Source organism: Monopterus albus, unplaced genomic scaffold (assembly GCF_001952655.1).
Source record: "Monopterus albus unplaced genomic scaffold, M_albus_1.0 scaffold167.1, whole genome shotgun sequence".
NCBI classification, from domain to species: domain Eukaryota; kingdom Metazoa; phylum Chordata; class Actinopteri; order Synbranchiformes; family Synbranchidae; genus Monopterus; species Monopterus albus.
The window spans coordinates 789,688-814,764 of NW_018128047.1; the positions used below are offsets into that span (position 1 = coordinate 789,688).

General features: G+C 43.4%; 1 protein-coding gene across 1 annotated transcript; it reads left to right on the forward strand.

Moving 5' to 3' along the window:
- Positions 1–586: 586 nt before the first annotated feature.
- On the forward strand, positions 587–25,073 carry LOC109968985 (rho guanine nucleotide exchange factor 26). The gene is made up of 16 exons (XM_020615601.1): positions 587–911; positions 1,374–2,848; positions 3,530–3,581; positions 3,725–3,867; positions 5,970–6,026; positions 6,485–6,645; positions 9,615–9,767; positions 9,967–10,096; positions 10,615–10,689; positions 10,991–11,080; positions 11,649–11,803; positions 16,954–17,163; positions 22,687–22,757; positions 22,947–23,048; positions 23,406–23,544; positions 24,564–25,073. Exons 2-16 carry the CDS (start codon positions 1,442–1,444, stop codon positions 24,586–24,588), a joined length of 2,970 nt encoding a protein of 989 aa, XP_020471257.1. The 5' UTR covers positions 587–911; positions 1,374–1,441; the 3' UTR covers positions 24,589–25,073.
- The last annotated feature ends 4 nt before the right edge of the window (positions 25,074–25,077 follow it).

A 25,077-nucleotide genomic window follows, 5' to 3' on the forward strand; every position in this document is an offset into this window, starting at 1 on the left:
CCAGTATGCTGTAATAATGTTAATGGAAAATCTTGGGATTTTCCCTTTACCTTGATGTGAAACTAACCTTCACTATTCCCTAACCAGTCGTTTTTACGATGCTTAATCTGACCCCATCCATTGTCTGCCTACCCCCGAGTCTTGGGATTGACGTTTACCGTTTGTGCAGGTGTGGACAAAAGTTGTAAGAAATTTTAAAAACGGCTTTTCTAGACATCAGGAAAAGTGTAGAGTTCCCAGGGAAGCTACGTAGTCCCTTTAACTAGACAGTGATCTTATTTCTCATCGTCATCTCAACTTTATTTACTGAACCATTTCAGTTTAATAAATAAAAAGCAGATATTTGGAATAAATGTATGAAAACGGATGTTAAACTGTGTTGCCACTGTCAAAAAGAATAAGGCTACATAAATAAAACAAAAATAAAAAAGTAATATTAAGTAATCTTTTAGTTCATACCACAGTTCGCAAACATACAGTGCGTAGACTAAAATGTACTGATTGCTTTTAAAGATTCAGTGAGTGTGTTAGGAAACTATCTGGCATTGTGCATTCTTATTAAAGGTTTAATGTAAAGTGAAGGGCGTCGAGCATCGAGCCACCACAGCTGAGCCTCTGTGAACTTGGAGTGCTGCTGACCGGCCCCTCTCCTCCGTCCCTCCCTCCTGCTGCTCACAGAAACTCCTAGGCACAGCCAGCAGCGCCTCAGACGCGCACTGCCGCGCACACGCCTTTCCCAGTCGAAACCCATGTACTCTGTGGTTCCAGCTGTGTTCTCACAGACGCCTTTGCTTTGGATAGCCTACAATGCTGGATTAAACGCATTCACTTTTGTTACTGGATCAACGGAGTTCGTTTTCCGCCAGCGCAGGTATAATGACCGCGTCCTGCAGAGGGTCGATTCGTTAAAGGTAAGCTGCACCCAAAACTCCAGAAACTCTCGGTCTACTGAAAAACACGTTTCTTTGACAGACATTAACGTTAACAAGTCTGACTGGGCAGTGATTTTGTATGGAAACACGAAGAGAAGCGCATTACACCGGGTTTTGGAGCGACACTGGAGATAAAAAACATTATTTGAGGTTTAAACTCAGTGTTGGCTGCGGATCCTTGTTTCACATTGGGAATATCACAGTTAACAGTATCTTACCAGCTTGTAATTGGGGCATTTCAGCAGGCTGCACATATATAAAAGGATTATCGGTTGTCCTCACTGGCTTGGCTGCTGTTGTGCGCAGTTGAACAACTTTTGCACTCTTGTTTAGCTGCCAGCGTCTGCACTGGATCCCTGTTAATGAGTAAACTTGAGAATTTGGACACTGCACTGAACTCTGTGATACTGAATGGTATTCCCCTCTTTCGTTTATTTTTAGGGGTTCGGTATTTGCACTGTGACCTGTTTGCACACTGATACTGAAGAAGAAGCAGCCACATTTTGACCATGGATTTCGGTAACGATGTAGATCTCAGCAATAATAATATAGCTCCTTTGTGGAAACGTTGCAGAGACGACTGTAGGAGGCCCCAGGACTTGAACAAGCCCAAGCCGCAACCCCTTAGTTACCATACAAATGGGGTAATGATGACAGACTTCCCTGTGGAGGACAACATGCACTCCCTCACGCTGAGCCAGTCTGCTGAGACACTGGTCACCCCTCAGTGTCCGGGCAGGAACGTTGTAGTGCTGAAGCACGTTTTACACAAACCCTCCAGGAAATCCCGAATAGTTCGAAGCATCAGCATTGGGCATGGACGGTTCTTACTATCCAAGTTTAGGTCTGAGGATGGAAGATCCGCTTCACTGGACAATAGAATGTGTAATGGAGAGCGTGTCACTGGGAGAGTCAGGAATGAAGAGACGGAGTGGCCTGAAAGGGGTCTCCAGGACCCCCAGAAAGGCATTTCTGGTCCTTTCAGTCTGAGTTCACAGAAAGACCATATAGCTTTTGGGACAAGTTCGCCCTCACCTGAAGCTGTTCCTCTTAAGCCTTGCTCTCCTGTCCTGTCTCTGTGCACTCCTAACCACAACAACAACAACTACAACCAGCATGAATTGTCTTCCCTTTCCTCCACATCCAGTCCCTCTCCTCCAGCCCTCCGTACCCCAACCCCCTCCCTTAGCTCCAGCTCCAGCATCCCCTCCCTCTTTTCCCTCACCTCCTCAGACCCCCCGACCCCACGCTCCCCGTCGCCAACAGACAGAACACAAGGGCTCTTCAGACAGTGGTCATCTTCAGCTGGCTCCTCACAGGACACCAGACATGCCTCTTCCTCCTCCTCTCTCTCCCCATCTGTCTCTCCCTCCATTGTCCTTAGCACCAACAGCCCTGCTGCCCTGAAGATGGGCACACAGCAGCTCATTCCCAAGGGTTTAGCGTCTGATATTCGTCAGAGCAAGGCGCCCTCCGCTGGGCCACAAGGCCAAGGTTTGGCAGGGTTTCTGGGGTTGGATCATTCCAAGCGAGCTTTGAAATCCCTCAGCATGGTGGAGACAGGAAGCTACTTTTCCACAGGCGTTGAAAGGACAGAAGGGGAAAGTGAGAGTCCAGAAACTTTAAGGAGAGGCTTGAGGAGTACATCATACAGGAGGGCCGTTGTGAGTGGAGTAGACTTAGAGATCCCATTGGTAGGTCCCAAGGCCCAAAGGATGTCCCAGCCTGTCATCAAAGGGCTAAATGGGGATAATCCAGATTCAGCAGTCAGCCCAGTATGTCCTGGCACCGTAAGCCTCCCTAGCCCTGGGACACCCAAACTTGCCAGTCCTAGTTCACTTAAACCTACCAGCCCCAGGATTTCCAAACCTACTAGCCCTCAGAAAGAAAAGACTCCCAGCTTTGGAAAAAACAAGGTGAGTAAACATGTTGGTCCAAAAAAGATCATGGTGGGTTAAAAGGAGAAAAGGAATGAAACAAACACGTGTGCTCTTAGATTTCAAACATTCACATAAATAGAAGTACGAGCTATTTGGGGATAATCATGCGAAGTTTCTAATAATTTCATGACTTTTTCATGAGACAGTTAACAACAAACATCTATTTTTGACTTTTACCCTTAAGATCTGACTATACCAGCCTGCCTCTATATAAGATGTTTTAGAGAACTTACCATAATCAGATCCTAGTACATTCCTACAAACAGTGTGCACATGTAGCCCTGTAAATTTTGGCATTGCATTTTGTTTTCCTTTGCTGTTGCAGATTGAGATTTCTCAGCTTAGTTAATCATTTATATTTGACTGTGCACAAAGATAGCTTTGACATGGACTTTCAGTACTGAGAGGAAAAGTCCACATTGTAAAACAGTGAGAGATGTTACAACAAGGCCTTACAAGGAAACGCTTGACAGACATGATGTAATGTGACACCATGCCCCCACATGCACACTCTGTAATTAGATGGGTCAGCAAAGGATGTCGCCACAAAGGTCATGGACAGGTGACAGAGGTCATCTGCCTGTTCTATTTTAAGTGTATGTGAGTAAGATTCCCCAGTTTGTCTGAGCCATTACATTTATATTGTTTCTTTTTCAGAGTGCAGATAAGAAGAAAATTTTGATCACTCAGCGGACATTTGACAGTGAGGGTGAGAAACGCATGTTTCCCTTCATTTTACCATGTGCTGCCTTTCTGTATCTCTCTCTCCCTGTCAAACAAACAAAAAAATCTTGTTTTTTTAAAAACATCAACATGATGGTAGCTCTTTCTGTCAAAAACCGGGTGTTTCAGAGGAGGAGCTGTATCAGAACTACCAGGAGAAGGCCTTGCATAATGATTCAGATGAGGATGCCGATTCCAGAGAACCCAAGCCTGACAACGGCATCGTGGTGCAGTACAGACCCATACGCACCTCCTGGAGCCAGCTCAGCGTGGTCAGACATGACACACAGACATAAACACACACAGAGGGCTGCGGTTGTGACCGTTCTTCATCTTATAGCTAAAGTACTCTTCCTCTGCACAGACAGACATACAGTGTGCACTCAGTGCTGTGGAGCCATGGAATGCTAATGCTTTGAAGAATGCTGTCATATCCAGTTTGGCGACAGTCCATCCTCCCACTGTTTCTGCCTTCCTCTGGCCCCTCATTCTGTTTATTAGTGAGCACAGGGGCATTTCTTCTAGGACTTGGGTGGGCAGGCAGACAGTCAGGCTCACTGGAACTCTTGGAAACACAGCTGCGCCTAATGCCAGCGTGTTGGCAAACTCTGCACACTCGTCAGACTGCAAATATGTTTGAAATGTTGCCTCTAGAGAGAACTGTGGTGGCTGCATTACATAATATAGTCCGGGGTTGGAATGGAGGGATGGGGGATACAGAGGAAGGGAATGAGCTAATTCAATTTTCTAGTTAGACATTCTCATCTGTTTGATTACTTGTTGAGGAGGGAAAATGTGGGAGCAAACGCAGGCCAGCTGAGACAGAGCTGTTTAGGATTAGTTTTGAAATTGCGGATATATGTACACAGACTCTAATAAATGGAAAACTGAAGTTAGGCAACATTCAGAAAATTTCTGTGGTCATCTTTGTTCCTGCATATGTTAGTAAACAAGTGAATAGGGCACGGTTTTATATCACCAGGCTGAGCAGGAATCTTCCAAATAAAGTCACCTTTTTATGTCACAGCTGCTTTACAGCTGTGGATCTGTTGACATCAACGTGTTTGGCCAGACAGTACATGATGTAAAACTGTGCTATTTGTCTTCAGCTTTCAGATTTCATTATGCTATCATTGTCCTGGTGTGATTGGAAATGAGCTTAGTTCCAGTAAAGCCCAGAACCAGATTCACAACTTGTCACCTCTCCCTCAGCTCCTGCTTTCTCTTACTGTTCCTTCGTTGAGGGTTTAATGACAGGCTTAGGGTTTGATGTGACATCCCAGAAGTTTCACATTTCCAGGACTTACCACTTGTAGTCTCAGAAGGTGGAGCTGTCCTGGAGCCAGCTTTTAACATGGTGCTAAAATTGCACAAAGAACGAAACATAGAAAAATTCAGGAATTACCTTTAAATAGTGATGCCTAATTGATTCCAGTTACACCCAGTAAAACTGCAAAGCAGGCCAAAGTTCAGTTGGCAAATGGTTGCTGGCACATTAAATCCTTACAGCTTTCTGCTGATGGCTGGCTTTGCTGATACGAAGTCCTGAAGGTTTTGCCGAAGGGAATGTAAGAACAATAAATAATAAAACAGATGTATGTGTGAAAGGCATAGAAAGAAAGAATCACACTAGATGTTTAGTCTGCTGCAGGTTTGTTTGCTCTCAGTGTTTGCTGAGGGCCGCAGGGCAGATACTGGAGAGAGGGAAGGCTCTTCCAGGAGCAGTATCGCTTCCTTGTGCCTTTACACTACAACAGGAGGAGAAGCTAGTGGAAGTTAGGATAGATGGCCTCTCAGGGTTTCTGCCCACATGTGTGATCTGGTAAAGTAGAATGTGAAAGTGATACAGGTCATATTGGTTGTATTTGACGAAACGTGAGACAGGCATGCTTTTTACTTAATTGCAGTCTAACAAAACCACAGGCTCATTAGTTAAACAGAACTTCACACTGAGATTATTTTAAACAATTGAAGATCTTTTGCAGATATTTCTGGATTTTATCTCGCCAGCTAACATGCATGTACACTTTTCTTTAAACCTTGGCCAAATTACATATTGACACAAGCACAAGAGGTGCCCTCTTCATCTTCAGAGTTTTGTGGACACAGCAGTTTTCCTGTTTCTACACTCACCCTGTGCCTCTGTTTGGTGAAGATCTATTCACATGCTCTACAGCAGCTTCACTGGCTTCACAGTGCTCCCTTCTTTGTGTGCAGAAACACCAGTAACACAAACACCCATCCTAGAAATGCAAAGAGCCCCTAACCTGACAAAACCTCAGGGAAGTTGACAAGTGTGACTGTGTTTGACATTTGGTCATGACTTTTACAATCTTTTTTTTTTATTATTTCACAAAATGTGTTTTCTGTTTAGGTAAAGAAAAGTGATCTGCCTAATCGTATGAGTCAGGAGGAACTCAAAAGACAAGAGGTACCATGTGTTACACTTTGGTTGGGGGGTGGGGGTGTCAGGTAGTCCATTTGGTCTCTGTAAACTCCACTTAAAAAAAAAAAAAAGAGTCCAGCTGGAAACAGGCCTCATGTGCTATTACAGTGTATCTTTAAGGCAAATGCATTGTAAAGAGGATGAGAAGCACAGATGTTCCATTAATTATTTAATTGAATCCAAGACTGATGAGTAAAAGCACTGAAGTGGCTGGCGGCTTTCTGTAAGTGCTTAGATGTGTGTTATTTAACAGCATTTAACACATGACTGAAGCCTACAGGTATGCCGAGCATGTCAGAGCTCTGGTCATGTTGTAGCCTACTGTGTCAGGGTATAGTGCGGTAACTGAAGTTCAAAAAATCACAAAATAAATGTATTAAATCACATGTGGCGAACAAAATAACAAATGCTCTCTGTTTGTCCTCCCTCTTGCCCTTCATTAGGCCATTTTCGAGGTGATCTCGTCAGAGCACTCTTATCTGCACAGCCTGGAGGTCCTGATCCGCATGTTCAAGAACTCCACAATACTCAGTGAGGCCATGACCAAGACCGAACACCACCATCTCTTCTCTAACATCGTTGACGTCTGTGAGGCTAGCAAAAAGTAAGTGTGCTTGTGTTATAAAGTGCAGCTTTTGTAGGCAGAGCTATTATCGGGCATACAACGTTTTGTATCTTTGTATTAGATTCTCTTTGTGTATGTTTATAGAATTTTAATGATGTCAGTAACTTACAGTAAGTGTTGCTTTTTACATGCTGGTTGGTTTTTTTGCATTTCACTTAGTCTCACTCAGTCTGTGGGTCAGTGTTTGGAGCTTTTAGTTTTAGCAAATGAGCTGGAAAATGTTACTTAACGGCAGCTAACAGATGGTAGGCTGCACTCATTCCACATGAGGGGTGTGTGTAAATACTGTTTACTGTTGTTTGTTTAGACTGGCAGCCAGCGCAGAGCTGTTTGCTTGTTATGAGGTCACGTGCTGATGAGGCTGAGATGAATCAACTAAAATTCAAATTCACCAAAACAAAAACGAAATAAGAAAAGAGCAGTTTAGCTTGATTCTGGTTGTATTGTCAGTGTGAACAAGTGTGAGGGCATGTAAATGTAACCGCCAAAATCTGCTGCCATGAGTCCTCTGAGCTTTCCTGTCCATCAGGACTTATTGTGCGTGGATGTGAACTTGTGTAATGGCATTATGGTAGTGACCTCATGTTTGAATGTAATTCTGTTGCTCAGTTTCTGAATATTGTCTGGTCATATTTCATTGTGAGAACAGTGTCAGATCTTGCTCTGAAGTCACTTAAATCCTTGGTTGAGACCACATGTAGTCCAAGGCTTTCAGTATTTCAACACTTTCCCCCCATTTTGAGTGGATTCAATATGTTAAACCGGGGCTCTAAGTGCAGCCACTTAGAGGGTTTTCACATTAGTCATGATTGTTTCATACTGTGCCCAACCACAATCCCCTCACCCAGAAGGTTTGCTTTCACATTAGTAATATTGTTACATGCCCCAACACACTGGCATATGTACACAGTCCAATACAGTAGGTGGCAGTATTCACATAGTTGGTTTACAGTTCGCCAAGAAAAAGAAAGAAGAAGAAGCAACCACTCACATAATCAACAACTAGCAACATTTGTTTCTGTTTCATGCATGTGTAAATACTGATGAGTACCTCCATAGGTCTCAAAGTTTTTGTGTGTAGTTGTTTTCATTGGCCCAAATTTCAAGCAAGCATTTTACTTATTCGTTACTCCACAAAGATCCTTTCATAGCCATGTTTGTTTATGTTTAAACCAACAGAGTCAAACAGTTATGAAGTCACATAGCCCACTTCCTTGCATTCACATCTCCCGCGGACCATACTCTAGTGCATGTGAATTGTGCTTGAGACCGCCTCTTAAAGCAGACATGGGCACGGTGCCCGAGTCCGGTATGCTTGTGTTCACATTGATCAAAATGAACCGGATTTTGGGGTCAAGTGTACTCAGATTCGAGCCCGGGTCCCTGATGTGAAAGCACCTTTAACCAAGGGCTTGCTGGATGCTATGGGTTAATACACGTGAAAGTAGCTGCTGCTTTTCTGTTGCCTAGGGGTGTTAGTATAGTTTATGCAGGGCTGAAATTCTCAGTGTGCAAAGCCATTTTAAAACAATTTAATTGTAGTCTGTGACTGTCTCAGTGGAAGTGTGTGTGTGTGTGTGTGTGTGTGTGTGTGCATACATGCGGAGCATTCATGACCTCGCTTCTGCAACTGTTCATGACATTTGCTTAAAGATTCCATTTCAGCCCCCTCCTTGGAGAGAGATTTCACCTCATGCATATAGTATATCCTCTGTAGTACATTTGACTTTGAGGAAAAGCTTCTACAAATATGACTCCTAGCTTTTTACAGCTCATTAGGAGCATGTGGATTGACATGGGCCATAATTATTTACACATCAGTCCCACTTTCTGTGGTGCTCTCTGTAAATTCTTCAACAGTACCTCACATTGCTGTGTTCAGAGGTGCTTTACTCCCCCACCTAAATACTTAGACCTGCATAGCTCCAGAGATGAGAGTGGACAGAAGACAGCTGTAGGGACAGCAGATCTTAAACTATAAAGCGGGCTGCAGTCCAGGTTGAGCAAGATGTTGTACTTGGAACAGAGTGCTGTCTGTGTGTGATCAGCGAGTAGAAGGATTGTTGAGTATTTGATTTGCAGGTGTGTTCCTGATTGGGTTACACTTGCAGCCCCAGGCTGTCAGTCATTATCATAACATATTACTTTATGACTGAAAGCGCATAATGTACAGAGAGCATCCCTGAAGGCTGAGAAATTTTGTGGTGGTATTTTTCCTTTATAATTCCTTAAATCCACTGTTGTGTCCTTTCCCCTCATGACACTGTGCTGCTATTAGGGTCAGTGAATTTTGCCCCAGGAGCGAGCACGGCTTGAACTTGAGAAGACTTGACTTGTTAAAGCTCCGGATACACCTTTAGGACACTGATCAGACAACAGGGCGGTATATGTGGTTTTTTTTGTTATGCGGTGTGCTCATTCCCTCTTTAGGAAGGTTACATTTCAGAGAGTACAGCTTCAGACATGGTCACAGGAAACCTCGTTTCCCATAGCCATAGCACCCGGTGTGCGTATAGAGCAGGCAGGGATGGGGCTGGGTCGGGGCCCTAGAGGTGCTTTAACAGATGAGCTCAAACCAGGTCCAGTCGTTCAAGGTCAGCATCCTGTGTCTGTGCGATAGCTTCCTGTTTGTCACTTTGGATCGCACACACAAAAGGACTTATCCTCTTTAAGTTGGACATATGGCGTGCCATTAAACCGGCCATCTGTTGATAAGGAAGAGGAAACGCGTCTGTGTTATGGTTATTGTCTATTTTAAGAGGTGGGGAGTTCCTTTTAAGAAGAAAGGTGTTCGTGGCACTTCCTGCCTCCCTGACTTTATCTGTCACCCTATCCTATATTTTTTCCCAATCTGTGTGGTGACTCATGATTTTATGCTTCTGACTCAAGCTGTTGTTATGTACAGTTTGACTCCCTGACTCATTAACCCTTATTCACCCTATGTTCAGGTTCTTTAAGGAACTGGAAGAAAGACACCAACAGAACATAATGATCGATGACATCAGCGACATTGTCGGCAAGCACGCTCAGTCCAACTTTGATCCTTACATCACATACTGCTCCAATGAGGTCTACCAGCAGAGAACCCTGCAGAGGCTGGTGTGAGTGACCGAGTGGACACACACACACAGACAGACATTCTTATCATATCTCTCATGGTTTTGATCCAGCATAGCTCATCGGACAGTTTGAACCTGGGAGCTTAGCTCTTCTTCCCACTCCTGTTTTCCTCATTCTCTCTGTGCATCATCGGACACTCCTCGTTCTTAACACCCAGTCTCCCTCCTTCCTCCCTTCCAGGTCCAAGAATCCAGCTTTTAAGGAAGCGCTGACCAGGATAGAGGGCCACCCAGACTGCCGAAACCTCCCCATGATCTCTTTCCTCATCCTGCCCATGCAGAGGATCACTCGTCTGCCTCTGCTCATGGATGTGAGTGCACTGAAGACAGACAGTAGCGCAAACTTTGGAATTTGGAAGCCTCTGACTCCTACACAACAGTTTGTTTATTCATACTTGCCTGACTGATAGTACATAGGGTGTGTTCTAACCCCAGAGATGTTTATTTGACCTTCCATGTTTCCTTAATAATATTAACCGATTTAACTTTGTCTCTTTTTTTTCTTTGTGATCTTTTGTTTCTCAAGTTTCATGCTTCCTTTGGCACCATATTATTCTGTCCCAGCTGTGCCCCCCCGCTTCCTCTCTCTTGTTCTGCTGTCACCCCCCTCTCGCCCATCTTCCTTCAATATCTCTCTGGGGACTCTGGTACACTCAGAGGCTTTTGGATCCTGAGAAAGTTTGGTTTCTGTTCATCTCTTCCCACAACCTCCTTTAGGCATCAGTACTTCATCAGGCATGGGTGCAGTAAATTGTTTAGTGCATGAACATGTTTTGATGTTATAAATTAGTGTAAATGATATGTGCCCTGACTTCCTGTGTCGTTACAGACAATTTGTCAGAAGACACCTACAGGCTCAGCACAGTATGAGGAGTGTAAGAGGGCTTTACAAGCAGTCAGCAAGGTCAGTGGGCTCAAAGAGTCAACCTGAAATGTCATACACACGTCACTGCAGATGTCCTATTTTTATACATTTCTGTTGCACTATTCTCTCGAGAGCCTTCCCAAGTTGTTAAAGGGATGTTGTGCCTTAGATGCAGGAGGATTAGGCTTTTAATTTTGTATTTTAGTGAAGAATATGCATCAAAAACAGTTTAAGAACAGTAGATTTCTAGCCCATCTTTTACTTGATAAGAACGGGAGCACTTCAGTCACTGTGTTTAACAGATACTGTGCTTTGTGTGTGTGTGTGTGTGTATGAGCAGGTGGTAAGGAAGTGTAATGAAGGAGCTCGCACAATGGAGAGAACAGAAATGATGTACACCATCAACTCCCAGCTGGAGTTCAAGATCAAGGTATGAGCAAGGAGTAATGGATATCAGTCTGATTCACACTTGGGATGAATTGTATTTCTTGTGAAAATTACATAACTCTGGTTAACACCTGACCTGCGCAAAGTGCAAGTAATGGTGCGGCATTCTGGGGAACTCCCTGATTTGCTCTGTTATGGAGTGTTATCTGACTCTCTGCAAAAAGCAAATAAGCATATTTCTGAAAGTATCAAACTATTCCTTTAAAGCGTGTATTAATACAGTAGCCTTATGCAATCCTCCAGGGATGTGTGCACACGTGCAGATCCAGCAATACAAAGCATACAGACCACTCACTTGGCAAGAATGCGTACACATAAAGCACACAAGGCTTGGCAGGCTCAAGTGTGTCTAAGCAGTGTGGGAAAGAACTGTTAGCACATTTGGGATTCACAGATAGACAGTGAACATATTCTCAGTCTGTAATGCCAGCTGTTCACATATACACACTGTGATTTAACATTTCCTGACAGCATCTGCATTATAGATGTTTCTTAAATTTTTAATTGTGTTTATAGTCTCTTCCTACATTTTCCTTCTTCTTCTCTTCCAGCCTTTCCCACTGGTCTCATCCTCCAGGTGGATGGTGAAGAGAGGCGAGCTGACGGCCTTTGTGGAAGACAATGGCATCTTCCTCAGGCGGACAACACGGCAGCAGGTCTATTTCTTCCTCTTCAACGATGTCCTCATCGTCACCAAGAAGAAGAGGTGAGCCGGCACACTGCTAGACAGTGCAGGCGGGTTCTGGGTTTGATTGAACTGTTGTTAGCGTGCATCCTCGACGTAAAGGGTTTGCCCATAGCTCATCTGTTCTGACATGCTGATGGTGAAAGTGTAAGCATAAACCCTAGGTTTTCACTCTCTGTGAGGCTGAGATAATCCTGAGTGCAGGGACGTGACGTTGCCCACGGGGTTTAACTTGTCACGGGAATTGAGCTTGTTCAGGTGAAAAACAACTCTTGAGGTTTATGCTGAAAAGAAAGTGAAACAATCAAAATAAATGACAACAACAACAACAACTGTGTCCCAGTGTGAACGCAATATCAGCACGGTTGAGCAAGATTTTTAAGAAGTTCAGAGGGAGTGGCTGATGAACTGAGCCTCTACAACGCCCCCCCCTTTAATGGGCATGTTTATTAAGATGAACAGGTGCAGTTACTGTACCTGAACCTGCTGTGACTTGGCTTCATGAACCTGAACCTGTTTTTCTGAACGTTGTCGAGGTTTCGACATGTCCTGGGTCTATAAATCACTTGGAGTGAGGCCTACTCATTGTCAGCTCCATCTGTCACTTTGCTTCCCCACGCCTCGATTTCCTCTAGTTTGAGGCAACACCCGCAAAGCAATCCATAAGGAAGACTTCCCTGAAATGATGTGGTTTTCATTTGCATGTTTGCACTCGTGTGTCTATTTTTTGCCCAAACAGTCTTCCTCCCTCTGTCTGGAACTGATTGTCCTGCCACTTGCAGAATCATTAAGAAAAAAAAAAAAGAAACATTCTGTGTGATAGTTTTCTTTGGCATCTGATCTGGCACACCAAACTCCAGCAGTGCGCGGCGTCAGGCCTGTGTATGGAAGAGGGGTTTGGGAATGAGAGGCAGTGTGTATTTGTGTGTGTGTGTGTGTGTGTGTGTGAATGGGAGACGCTGTATTGCGGGGAGCGCTGGAGCCCTGCTGTGGCACGTTACTCTACTGCACTCCATCTGCAGTAATCAAAACAAAAACACACCAGGGGCGCACGGGGCCAGCCAGGCACCACCAGGTCAACACCCTCCCAGATGTAATGGTGTAATAGCTCTTTTCGCGGTCATTGTGACTCAGAGTGTGGGGGATAGCTTACAAGAAGCTTTTGGCTTCCTATGGTGTCTCATTTTTCGTGAGTTCCTAGGAAAACCATGAAAACCAGAAGGAAAGGGGTGAAAAAGTAAAAACCACAGTACAGAGTAGACGAAGAAAGTTACCTATGACCTTTTATAATCTTTTCAGTTTTGTAGGCCTATATTTCCTAATATGCAGGAGAAGGAGAGCACACACACGTCTGTGTGAGGTTTGGTAGGAGTTACCTAAAAATCAATTTTAAATTCTTTCTAATATTTTAATAAATCTGTATTGGTTCAACTTTGAACAATTTTCAGGTTCAAATTTCAAACTCAAACAATTAATGGAGGGACAGAATTAATTGGCCGCTATTTTGATAATTGATTAGTCGTTGATTGAAAAAAAAAAAAAAACGTTTTAGGCACAAGGAGCAAACTTTCTCCAGTGTGCGAATTTGCAGCTATGTCAGTTTCTTTGGGTTTTGCACTGCTGGTTGGATGAATGAAGACAGCTGACGACTTCACCTTAGACTCTTGGAAACATAGAAAAAAATCTGTAATTTTAATCAATTAGTTAAGAAAATAATTGTGAGGTTAATCAACAATGAAAACTGCCAAAGATCCCACCCTCGGGTTCTTCTACATTGCCCTTTGCTAATTATATAAATGGAGAGAAAGATATGTTCAGCTCTCATCTTAACAAATCTGCTTATTTTATCAACTCTTAACTGGATCCAGAATGTGATGGCTTGCGGAAACCAACCCCACGTCAGACTGGGTAGTTGTCATACAGCCAAGGAAAGGTTGCTCTGCTGAACTCATGGGAACGCTTACATAATAGTGCACTCCAGCTGGTTCCTCTCTCATCTTCACTTCCCTTCTTTTTCCGTTGTCATACTGGCCATCATCAAAACATTCAGTATTGTTGAGGTTTCCACGTCTCTTTTTTTCCCCTCTGTCCTTTCCCTTTCTTTTCCATGATCATGACCTTGTGGCTTTTTTTGTCTAAACTAGATTTGTGTAATTGCATGCAGCTCTATAATCCCAACACATTCTGGCTACATGGTAGTATTTCTTCCCTCCCTCTGTTTGTTTGACTGTGCCGTAGTCTCAACACTCTTACTTTGCACCCACACATTATACTTGTACCGTCTGTGTTTGTGTGTGTGTGTGTGTGCTGTCTCAGTATCTCTCAGAGGATTTGTGTCAGTTCTGCTTGTGTGAGGAGAACTGGCTGTGCACTGGCGAGATGGCAGCTAGCACAGTTGTGATCACGAGTGGTAGATCCCAGCACTATCTGTAACGGTGGAGTGATTTTCATACCAACGGGGTTGTGTATTTGTTCCTGTGTAAGGAGCCAAACACCAGATAGGGTTTCTCTCTCCTGTTAGTTCTGTTTTTGATGGCTTTCTCACCTTTCAACACAGGATTTCTCAAGTGTTTCCTACCTTTTATCCTGTACTTAGCAATGATCCGACACAGTAGACGATAACTATCAACACACATGAGAAAGCTTGCCCCACAAACATGCATGATTCCCCACCCATCCTATTCCCCAGTGTAATGTAAATGGCATCCCAGGCATGTTACCTTTAGCGATATCAGGAGGCAAAATGCTGATGATCCTAAAATCCAGCTAACAAAGAGATTCTTATTTTACCTCTTATAACAGCATTGCAGATTATTCTGTTTTAAGGAAAAATAAACACTAAGGTCTGAAATGCTTTCAGGTGAAAATGAATGATACTTTAAGGAACTTGTATTCCAGACAGAATGCAAACATTTACAACTCACATGGTGGTTAATTAATTAAATCGTATGGGTTTTTGTGGTTATAGGCATTATTTCATTATTAAATCGTGTTGGTTTTTGTGGTTATAGGCATTATTTCAGGGATTTTCATAGGGAAAAAGTTGTTTTAATTCTAGAAAATAACATTACATGTGCCCCTTTGGCTAAAAGGGCAATGCTGAGTTGCAAATTAAGGGGTTTACCATAACTATTGTAACATATTAAAAGTATAGGCACCGTTTAAAGTGTTTTTGAAGGAGTAGAAACTCTGTAACCCGGCCAAAAACCATTAAAATCATAGCTGAACTTTTTGTTTAACTTACTCCTGCTTCTGCAGCTTCATAATTAACAGACAAATAATAGAGTGGTATCAATCTTCTTACTTAACTCTCGGCAAGAAAGCGGTGACTTTTCCAAAACACTGGGCCTTTCTTTTAAGCATTGGTGAGCCTGATACACAGTTAGACGCAGGTTTAGTGCAAAATGTACCTTTTCCATCTCTTCCAGTCTCTGTCCTGTTCACTGCCTCTGGTTTTATCAGATTTATCTCTTCTTTCTCATTTTTTAATAAACCTAATTGGTTGTGTATAACAGGCTTTAACTTGATTGACCAGTGGACAAGAGGGGGCGAGGGAAACACTGAACTTTTCTGCCAACCATGACTGGATTTTCCAAACAGAGCTTGTGTGTGCAAGTGAAGCAGAGACAATGATTCGTGGTCAGATACACTGTTTATTGCTGTTGGTTTAACCACCACCTTATCCCTGCTTCTGTGTGTGTGTGTGTGTGTGTGTGCACCATGGATATGCTGGCTTAGAAAAGCGAGTTCCCGTCCAGTTGCTCCTGAGCTGGGCTGCTGTTTCAGCCTCAGGTTGATAAAACACAGGTGGGCTGGACCTCAGCTCCTGTTCTTCAAAACACTATGAAAACACACACGCACATTTACACGTACGCACATTCTTTCTCTCCAGGTTCAGTGCTGCTTTAGAGGTACCTTGTTTCACAGTCAGCTCCAGATGTTTCTAGCTCCCTGCACTGCTAGACACGGGGTCATGCTCTGATAACGGCAGCCATGGGAAATGTAGGCATGAACTCAAGAAACCAGCTGATTCAGTGAACAGATATGTAGACAGCTGAATGTTTGGACTGTTGACCAGCACACACTCATAATGTGACAGCCATTGTATTATTTAATCACCTGGTCTTTAGGGGTTTAATAGCTGAGGCACTAAGAAACTCAATCTCTCCTGAAAATAGTGTGTTGAGAGAGAGAGTGGACGGATGATGGAGTGGGTACGCAATAGTCAAGACATACTGTGAAGTTTGGATGTAATAATATACTGGGTTATTATACGTACTTCTCATAGACATAGATCTTTAAAACCCTAACCAGGGCTGCAAATGAGCTTATAGCTACACGCCTGCATCAGTTGCATGTGTGAGAAAGCTGCATGAGTCTCTGGAAAATAAAGTTACTAACTAAATAATTAAAATCAATAAATTGCAAAACTATTATGTTAGTTTTTTCAAGGTTTGCACATTTCATATATTTATCTTCTTTAACTTAATTAAGAAAAATAGCGTTTCCATGACAGCCATCACACTTGTTTTAACTTGTTTGACAATTGTTTTAACACTTGCTTGATTTAATACAATAGTGGAAAACCAAAGGAACACAACAGAGTGTATTGTTTTTCTAACTCCAGGTGGTGACTGGTGTCCATGTCGGGGCAGAAACGTGGAAGGCAGACTGTAATGTTTGAGTCCACACTATGCCATTTGTGGACTGGGGCTTTCAACAGACTACTACAGGAACAGAAAAGCCCAAAAAGTCATTCTAAATAGTGAAATAATATACTACTGTTTGTCTCAGTGTTTGCTACAAAAAAACTGAGAAAATGGGAGAAAAGCAGCAGAACTGATCATTATGTTTGAATATCAACCCAACAGGAATCCAAATATCTTGATATTTAGACCAGGCCTTAATGATATTTAAATAGGAGTGAAAGCGAACCTGATCAGAAAGTGAAGCTCATTCATTGTTCCTTTCTGACTGAAACCATGGTACGGATCCAAACAAGCACTCTTTCAATCACAAGTCCACTCACTTTACACGTATCAAGGTGCTTATCACCAAAAGGCCTGCCACACTTGTAAATAAATGTGATTAGATCTCAGCTGAGTGAAGAGCAGTTGCACCTTTTTTTAAGACATTAAACAAAACACTGTCTTGCTTTTTCTTTTGGTCAGCGAGGAGAGTTACACCGTGATAGACTACGCCCTGAGGGACCAGATCTGGGTGGGTTCCTGCCAACCAGAGGATCTCAACCTGTCACCGGTACGCAGCACTGCCAGCATGCTCAGCTCACGGCAGGCTGGCGGCAACCATCTTTTTCGACTGCGTTTCCGTAGCAACCACTCTGGCGAAAAGGTGCAGATGATCCTGGGGACAGAGCTGCTGTGAGTGCTTTATTTTGTAACCTTTGTCCCTCTTAATGTGCTGCTTTCATTTCGCTCGTGTTCAGGTACAGATTTACAGGACATGGTGAGTCACTTTTTCCTCTGATACAACATCACTCCTGCATCTCTCTACACACATTAATAGGCCAGGGTGCGCATGAGGGTTGATAAGGTGGTGTTTTCCTTTCAAGTAAGAAGAGTGAGTCTCATTTCATTAGTTTGTCCATCTCTGTGAGGTCCCAAACAAATTCCTGCATCCTTGTCTTTACCTTTTATGTGCCTTAACATGCTTTTAACTCCAAGTAAGAAAATCCCTTCACCCCTCTCTCCCTAGCTCTTATTTCTTAGTCTCTGTTTGGACCGTCACAGCTCACAGGGATATTTTGTTACATCTGTTCTCAAGACAAGCCTGAGCCTCACTGCTGGTGTTTATGTGACCTAGGAAATAAGTTTGCTATTGCATTATACAGCCACAATCTTCACAGTTATACTGTAACGCAAACCGGCTGTGCCAGATGATTGTTTTGTTGAGTGAGCATCTGTCTATTCTAGGAAAGCAGCTTCCTTTGTTTAAAGTCTGCTGGTTGTAGCTGAGAAGTGTTGTGTGTGTGCAGGATGAATAATTACTCACACAGCTCACCTAGAAATACACGTAGCTGAGTTGACATTCATGCTGCTTCTCTGTGTACAGCAAATACTGTCGACTGAGAGGCCAGGTTGTGTAGTCTTGACTATAACCTACACATACAACAAATCTGTCATTCGTTATGTGTTCCAGTTGGTGTTAGAGATTGCAGTCCATGTACACACCGTGATTATAATGTACTGCAGTGTTTTCACATGCACGAGGCCAGTTTCTCCTCCTTCCCCCTGTATTCTCAGGTTTTCAGCACCACTGTACAGCGCACTGCCTTTACGTGACTCTTAGTGCTTCCGAAGCCTTTCGATAGTGTTTTACTTTAGTCAAGAAATGTTCCAGATATATTTTGTGACTAGGGGTGTAAAGATTTAATCCAAAATAGTGCATATTTAGATTTTACTTTAGAACAAGTGTCACATAATTAATGTAAATTGCTAGAAGTAATAGAAAGAATGAACTCAGTGAAACCATAACCTTGCAGTTGAATTTGTCTAAGAAAATCTCTAACCTGTCCTCACGACCACAGGTTTTACTCCTTTTACAGTGGAACTTATGGAAGCACACAGATTCACAGAGGATGCACAGTGAGCTGAACTGACTCCTGCGTGCATAGTATTAGGCAGGTGGTCATAATGTTATGGCCGATCAGTGAATGCTCTTTAGTAGAAACATCACATAGAGTACATCTCTGCTGTCTGGTCCCGTCTGTTCTATGTAGCTGCTGAAAGTTAAAACCGGTTTTCTTAGTGAATAGTGGTGGGGATGACTGATAATAACTGCTATGCTGTAAAACTGGACAAGGCAGCTGTAGTAATAGTGTTAAGTGTGACTGCCTGTGTAGGAGGTGTGTAGCTGTGTAGGCATTACAGGGCCTAAATGTGCTGCTTGCTGTGCCTTCAGATCACTCAACCATAAGAGGGCCTTGTCTCTCTCCTCAGTCCAAAATGTATGGTCATGGAAAGTCCCTAGACTCCCTCCTCGGGGGCCCACAGATGAGACACTGTAATGTGTGTGTGTGTGTGTGTGTGTGTGTGTGTGTGTGTGTGTTGCGGGTGCAGCGCTCCCCTCACTGTAGTACTGAATGAGCTGATGAGAGGGGCCCTGGCAGCTGTCCATTATTGCAGTGGTTGCTAGGCATTGTTTAAGCTGTGTTGCCTAGCAACAGCCCATTGTTAAGTGGGCCGTTTCCCACGACTACCCTCTCCTCCCGCCCGACTCTTCCTCAGAGTCCTGTGTGTGATCTTTTAGATGGCAGTCGGTATCTTCTTCCAGCCATTCATCCCAGTTCAGCGATCTAACCCAACATGACACATAGGAGTGGGGCTCCATTAGCCAGCCTGCCCTGTTCCTCTGTCAGAGCTCAACAGAGCAGAGCGGACGACAAGGAATATGGAGGCTTTCTCAGAAGTTGCTGTAAGGGCGGACAGTGTCATGGAGACAACTACTAAATGTTTTCATTAGACAAGCTAATTTATATTTCTGATTACGCCTTAAGCCTAAAGTGACAGATAATAGTAAAACTGCCCATCACAAGCTCACAGAGACCCAGGCAGCATCTTCAAGTTGCTCCTTTTGATTGTGGTTGTTTAATCAAATCAAAACGTGCAATTTAAAGTAAGTGAAAAGCAGAAAATTCTCACATTTGAGAAGTGGTAATTTGCAAATGTTTGGCTTAGTAAATCACATAAACAGATTACCAAAGTGCTTGTGATTCATTTTTTTTAAAGAGTTAACTAATCGATGATTCGACAATCTAGATATTCACTTTCCAACAATAAGAACCCTAGAAAGCAGCAGTCATCCCTTTTGGGAAGTGAATGGATGTTTGTTGTTAATTTTGAATGTTTGTTAGTTTCCTTTATTATACATTATTATATTATATTCATCAGAGTGTAGAGGTCAAGTAGTGGCGTACTAACTGAAGACATACTATCAATACTTGGCCTGTGTTTTGTGATGGAACATGTGATGATGCATGTTACTAATAAAGGTCAAGCTACACTATTATGAAGCTAGTTGATTCCTACAGTACGTGTGCATGTCAGTGTTCACCAAAGTTGGGTCTGGGAGAGAAGTTACTAATTGAATAGGATGGTCAGCTGATTTTTGTCATGCCGTCACTCTTAAAAAGGCAAAGACCATAAAAAAATGCACGATGTGTCTGGAGCACGTGTGTGTCAGTGGTTCTCCACTGTTACACTAAGTGTTCTCAACCTAAAAAGAATACAGCCTGTTTGTTTTCTGTGTGGGCAAGTCTGGTTTCAGTTAGTTCTCTACCTGTGTCTTAGTTTGACTGTGTGAGGTCTAAGAAACATGCATACATCTTTGACGCGAGCGGTAATGTAATACGTCAGGAACTCGGAGAGGAGGCTGGGCTGGGAACGGCACAGGGACGCCCGTGTACCTGATCCCCCACAGTCTGTCTGTGCCCTCTTCCTTTTCTCTGCTGTGTCTTCATCATGACCTCGATGTTTTGTCCGGACCAGTCGGTGAATAGTGCTTCACTATTAGTGGAACAGAGCATTCACACAGCAGCAGGACAGTCCGGTTAGTCAGATATGCAGCTCTAACACAAAGCAGCACTGGTTATGTAACAGTGTAACACTGGTAATGCATTTCTGTTGCACACTTTGGTGTTGGCTTTTTTTAAACTGTCTGCTTTCAGTTATGTGATTTGTTTTCAGTTTTGTTACTCTGTCTGCTTTCATTTATATAAGTTGCTGATGGGAACCGTTCCCTCTGCCTGGGAGTTTCCCTGGCTGCTGTTCCGGGCAGACAGATGTCATGTTTTTGTCAGAGGAGTAGGAGTTGTACCCAAATACTGCTCTGACTTTTAAAATGAACAGGCCCCACCTATGAGACACTTTGGCCTTGGTAGTGTAACTTTAGGTGTGTTTTGGTCTGTGTTGGGCTCGGTCATGACACAACCTCGACAAATGACATTTCTAGTTTCCCAATTGTCTGTGGAGAGCATGTAGGCTCCACCGTGAACTACAACAGCTATTTTTTATTATGTTGCAGTGGAAGAGATGAAACGGTGGTTTGGTGGTGATTTTAAGGTGGCAGAGGGAGGACAGCTAGAAACAGGTTGAGCACAGCAGTGCGGCAGAGACCTCTCCTCTTTTCAGAGGTAATAAAAGAACCCGACAGTGGACTTTCACTTGGGTTCTTTGCACTCCCTTACTCTTTAGGATGAATGGTTAGAGGCAGAGGGAGCAATCCTGCACAGGCCTGCAGTCATCTGGAGGGGAAGCACCTGCTGTTTGTGCATATGCAGAATTCACATGTCTGCATGTAGCACACACACACACAATTACCTGAATCTTCATTTAGCACATGCCTCACATTCGCATCTGTGCTGCATTCGCGCCTGTGCTCATTATTAATGAGTACATGCACATTCTTAAAATGTGAGAAGGCAAGTGTTCATGACAGTGTGCACATGTTTAACATGCATCTGACCTTGGGCGTGTGCGTCCAGCTGTCGAGAGCAATGACTAACAGCTGCTTTTCCCATAGAGAAGTACAGAAAAGCAGCCAGGTCCTTTATCAAAGCACAGTTTCTCTTGAATTTGCGTAATATTTAGTCAAGTTCATATCATTTATCTCATGTATGTTTGTTGTTGAGGGATGTCCCATCTATTAGTTACCACACTTTCAGCCTGTAAAGTGGGCAGGAAAAACTGGAAAAGGTGACCAATCAAGCTATTAATGCAATAAACCAATACATTTAAACATAATGATATCACTTGACCAGTATGTGATTATTCCCCACCTAGACTATGACCCAAAGGAAAATGGTAGTGGAGCTATTGAACATATCTAAAGGCACCAAAGCAGCAAGACTGTAAAATGTATCATTTCAATTCCAAAGGTTATCGTATGCCACTCCTACTACTGCATTGTGGGTACATGTAGATGGCCTCTGACATGGCGGATTTGGTGGTTATAAGGGTTTCCAGTGATTTCATACCATCCACTCAGCAGTTGACCCAGGATTTTACCACTTGTGTCCCTAAAGGCATCAGAGCAGTGTGTGTACAGCAGGAACAATGTACTGAGGTCTGACTCATGGGACTTGCCTGTTTGTGTAACCACACAAATACTGCTCAGTCTGGGATTTAATTCTGTGCATGTTGGACCCATCAGCATGATGCAGGCCAGTGGCACTGAGTCAGCGAAGGCCTCAGCACCCCGGTTCTCTCCTGAACTCCCCCCTTCTCTCTCCCTCTCTTGCTCTTTCTAAATGTCCCCATCTCTGATTTCACCTGTTCTAATCTACTACTGAATGGAGGGATGGAGAGTAGAGTTTCTTGGAATCTGAACTCTGACCCCACCCACTGTTTTTTCTTCCCATGAAGAAAGAGAGAGAGAGAGAGAGAGAGAGAGAGAGAGAGAAAGCAGGTCTGTCCCTTCCTGAGAATCAGCCTTTTTTTCTGGTTCTCATTTCTCAGACTGAACACACACCTGTGTTCTCTCACTGATGGGACAGAGGGGAGGGAGGGAAGGCAAAACTTGCTGGGCAACTATATCATCTACATACCTTCCTCAGTAGACTCAAAGTCAAGTCAAAGAGTTTATTTGTCATATACACAGTTAGGAAACGTGTTTCCCTGTGCAATGAAATTCTTGTCAGCTTGTGTGCATGCCAGCCTGGATGTATTTGCTCTCACTTGGTGTTGATTCTGACCGTCCTTGGTGCTGTATGTTCTCAGAAGCAGCTGTGCTAGAGCATTTGCCACATCTGTCATACAGAATCAAAACAAGCAACACTCATATTTGGGGAGTTGTTCAGCTGATACAGCTCTCTATAGTTTTCAGAACTCTTTAAGTGCCAGAACAGTTTATCAAATTGTTCACACGGTGTTAATGCATGTTGACAGGAATGAGCGTGCTCGATGGATCAGTGCCTTGGGCCAGAACAACGACAACAAAAAGAGTCAGGATAGAACAAGTAAGTTGTGCACAAACACACCACACAGCTCCTCCACTTCTTCTTTTGGCCCATTGCACCACCTTGTGGCTGTTTGACATTTTTCTTTTTCTGATTGATTTAAAATTAATTGGCTTGTTCATTCAGACATACTGAGACAAGACAACCGTAATTTAAATTATGAAGTGGTTTGTTTGTTTGTTGTTTTAGATGTAATGCAGGTGGAGGTGATCAGAACATACACAGCCAAGCAGCCAGATGAGTTGTCCCTGCAGGTGGCTGATGTGGTGCTGGTCTCACAGACTGTAGAAGGTACGTTGGCTCTCAGTGCCTGTTTTCACTTTATCGCTCAGTCTTGTTCTCTTGCTGTTTGCACATTCTTTAGCACGAATCTCATCTCCCACCTTCTCTTCTCAAGGGCATCTTTTCATCATGCATTTTTGTATGTGCTCCTTCTCTTTCACTACCTATCTTTTTCACATAACAGACCAGGAACCTGTTTGATAGCGTGCTTTTAAATCTACACACAGACGGTTAGGGTTATAGGCCATTTCCCATTTGGTGACCATAGCAACCGTCTTTCGTGTTAAAAGAACAGACAGTGTTGGGCATCAAAAAGCAGAGTGATGCATGATTGTTTTCATTTATCTGTACCACTTCTCCTCTCAGGCTGGTATGAAGGACAGCGTCTCCGCGACGGAGAAAGGGGGTGGTTCACGGCTGAGTGTGCTGAACCAATCACGTGCCAGGCCACCATTGAGCGTAATATGCAGAGGATGGACCGCCTGCAGGGGCTGGAGACTAACGTGTGAGTTGGAGGAGCCAGCTCCCTAAAACGACAGAGGGTTTTCCTCAGCTGTTGGTGACCTGTTGACACACCAGTGAACCCGGACAAATGAGTTCAATAACAGCATTAGTGACCTCCCATGTGGATTAGTGTCAAAACCTGACCCTCCACTGTGGGAGGAGGGTGAAGCCATAGTCTGGACTGCAGACTGTCTACTAAGTGCCAGGCACACCGTGTGCGAGCCGAAGCTTAGAGCAAACATAGTGGAAGAAGAGATCTCAAGCTCATCCCTGTGTGGGTGGGATGGTTTCACAACTGTCACATTCATTAATTCCCCGGTTGGTTAGAAAACTTCACACCCACAGCCAAAGTCCCTGTTATCAGGACCCTGCTACATAACAAATCTTGGTGTGAAAATTTGTAAATTATGTTGACATATTTAGTGAGTACAAGTGATGTACAATGTAAAAAATAGAGACTACATCACCGCCATCGAAGGTCAAGTTGCCCGAATAGCGTGAACAAGACAGCAGCCTGATGTCTGCCTTGTTGACGAGGCTCGGGCCATGTGATTAGCTTTATGAGTAACAATGCAACTATTAAGATGTTGACTGTGAAAGAGGGTGTGATTGGCAGCTTCTGTACAGTGTGTGGGTTACTGCAGAAACTCTGGTGGCGAGTGAAACTACTACAATATTCACTGCACAATCCAGTATGGTGGATGCAAAAACAAAAAGTGTGCTACTTGTCTGAAGCTGAAGGCACTTTCTGTAAATAAGTCATGATTAATTGAATAATATTAAGAATTAAAGTCATTTGGGAGGCACACCCTCATCTGTCATCCAAGGGTTAAGCAGACAAGCCATGTTTCTGTGTTCTACTGTGCTGTCACCAGTTAATGTCACTGTCATGAATCACACACTGATTTTCTGTCACAAATGCCATTATTTTCTCCTGAAATATCTCTCTCTCTCTCTCACACACAAAAAACTTGATGCCAGCCAGGTGTTTATAAATAACTCCTCTGATTTCTGTTACAGAGGCAAGCCAAAATTGTGTGTGTAGATGGTGACACAAGTGGCCCTGCCTGACCCTGCTTTTAATGTGATTGTCCAGTGAGTCTTCTGGTTTTAGTGTTGCCGTGCTCAGCTAAATGAAACCAATGGCTTGGCTGGGATGTGGTGATAACATCATCTGTCAGGCCCACTACTCTGGCCCCAGCCCAAATGACAACCACAATTGCTGAGCTACACAAAGCGAGGCATGATGTGAGCGGGTGAAGCATCCTCAGGAAGGACATGTGTATATGAAGCATTGCCACTCAGGGAACAGCAGCTAGGTGATACCACATCTAAGCAAATGATCTTTATTTCAACCACTTCCTATACTTGTAACTATTGTAAATTATCTGTAAATATGTAAAGCAGGTTGCATTGTAACATGTATACTGTAGAATTGTACTGCTGAAACCTGCTTAGTCACCATTATATATTGTAATCAGCCATTATTAATAAAAGCTTAATTGCTTTGCAGCCTGTCATATATTGTCAATGA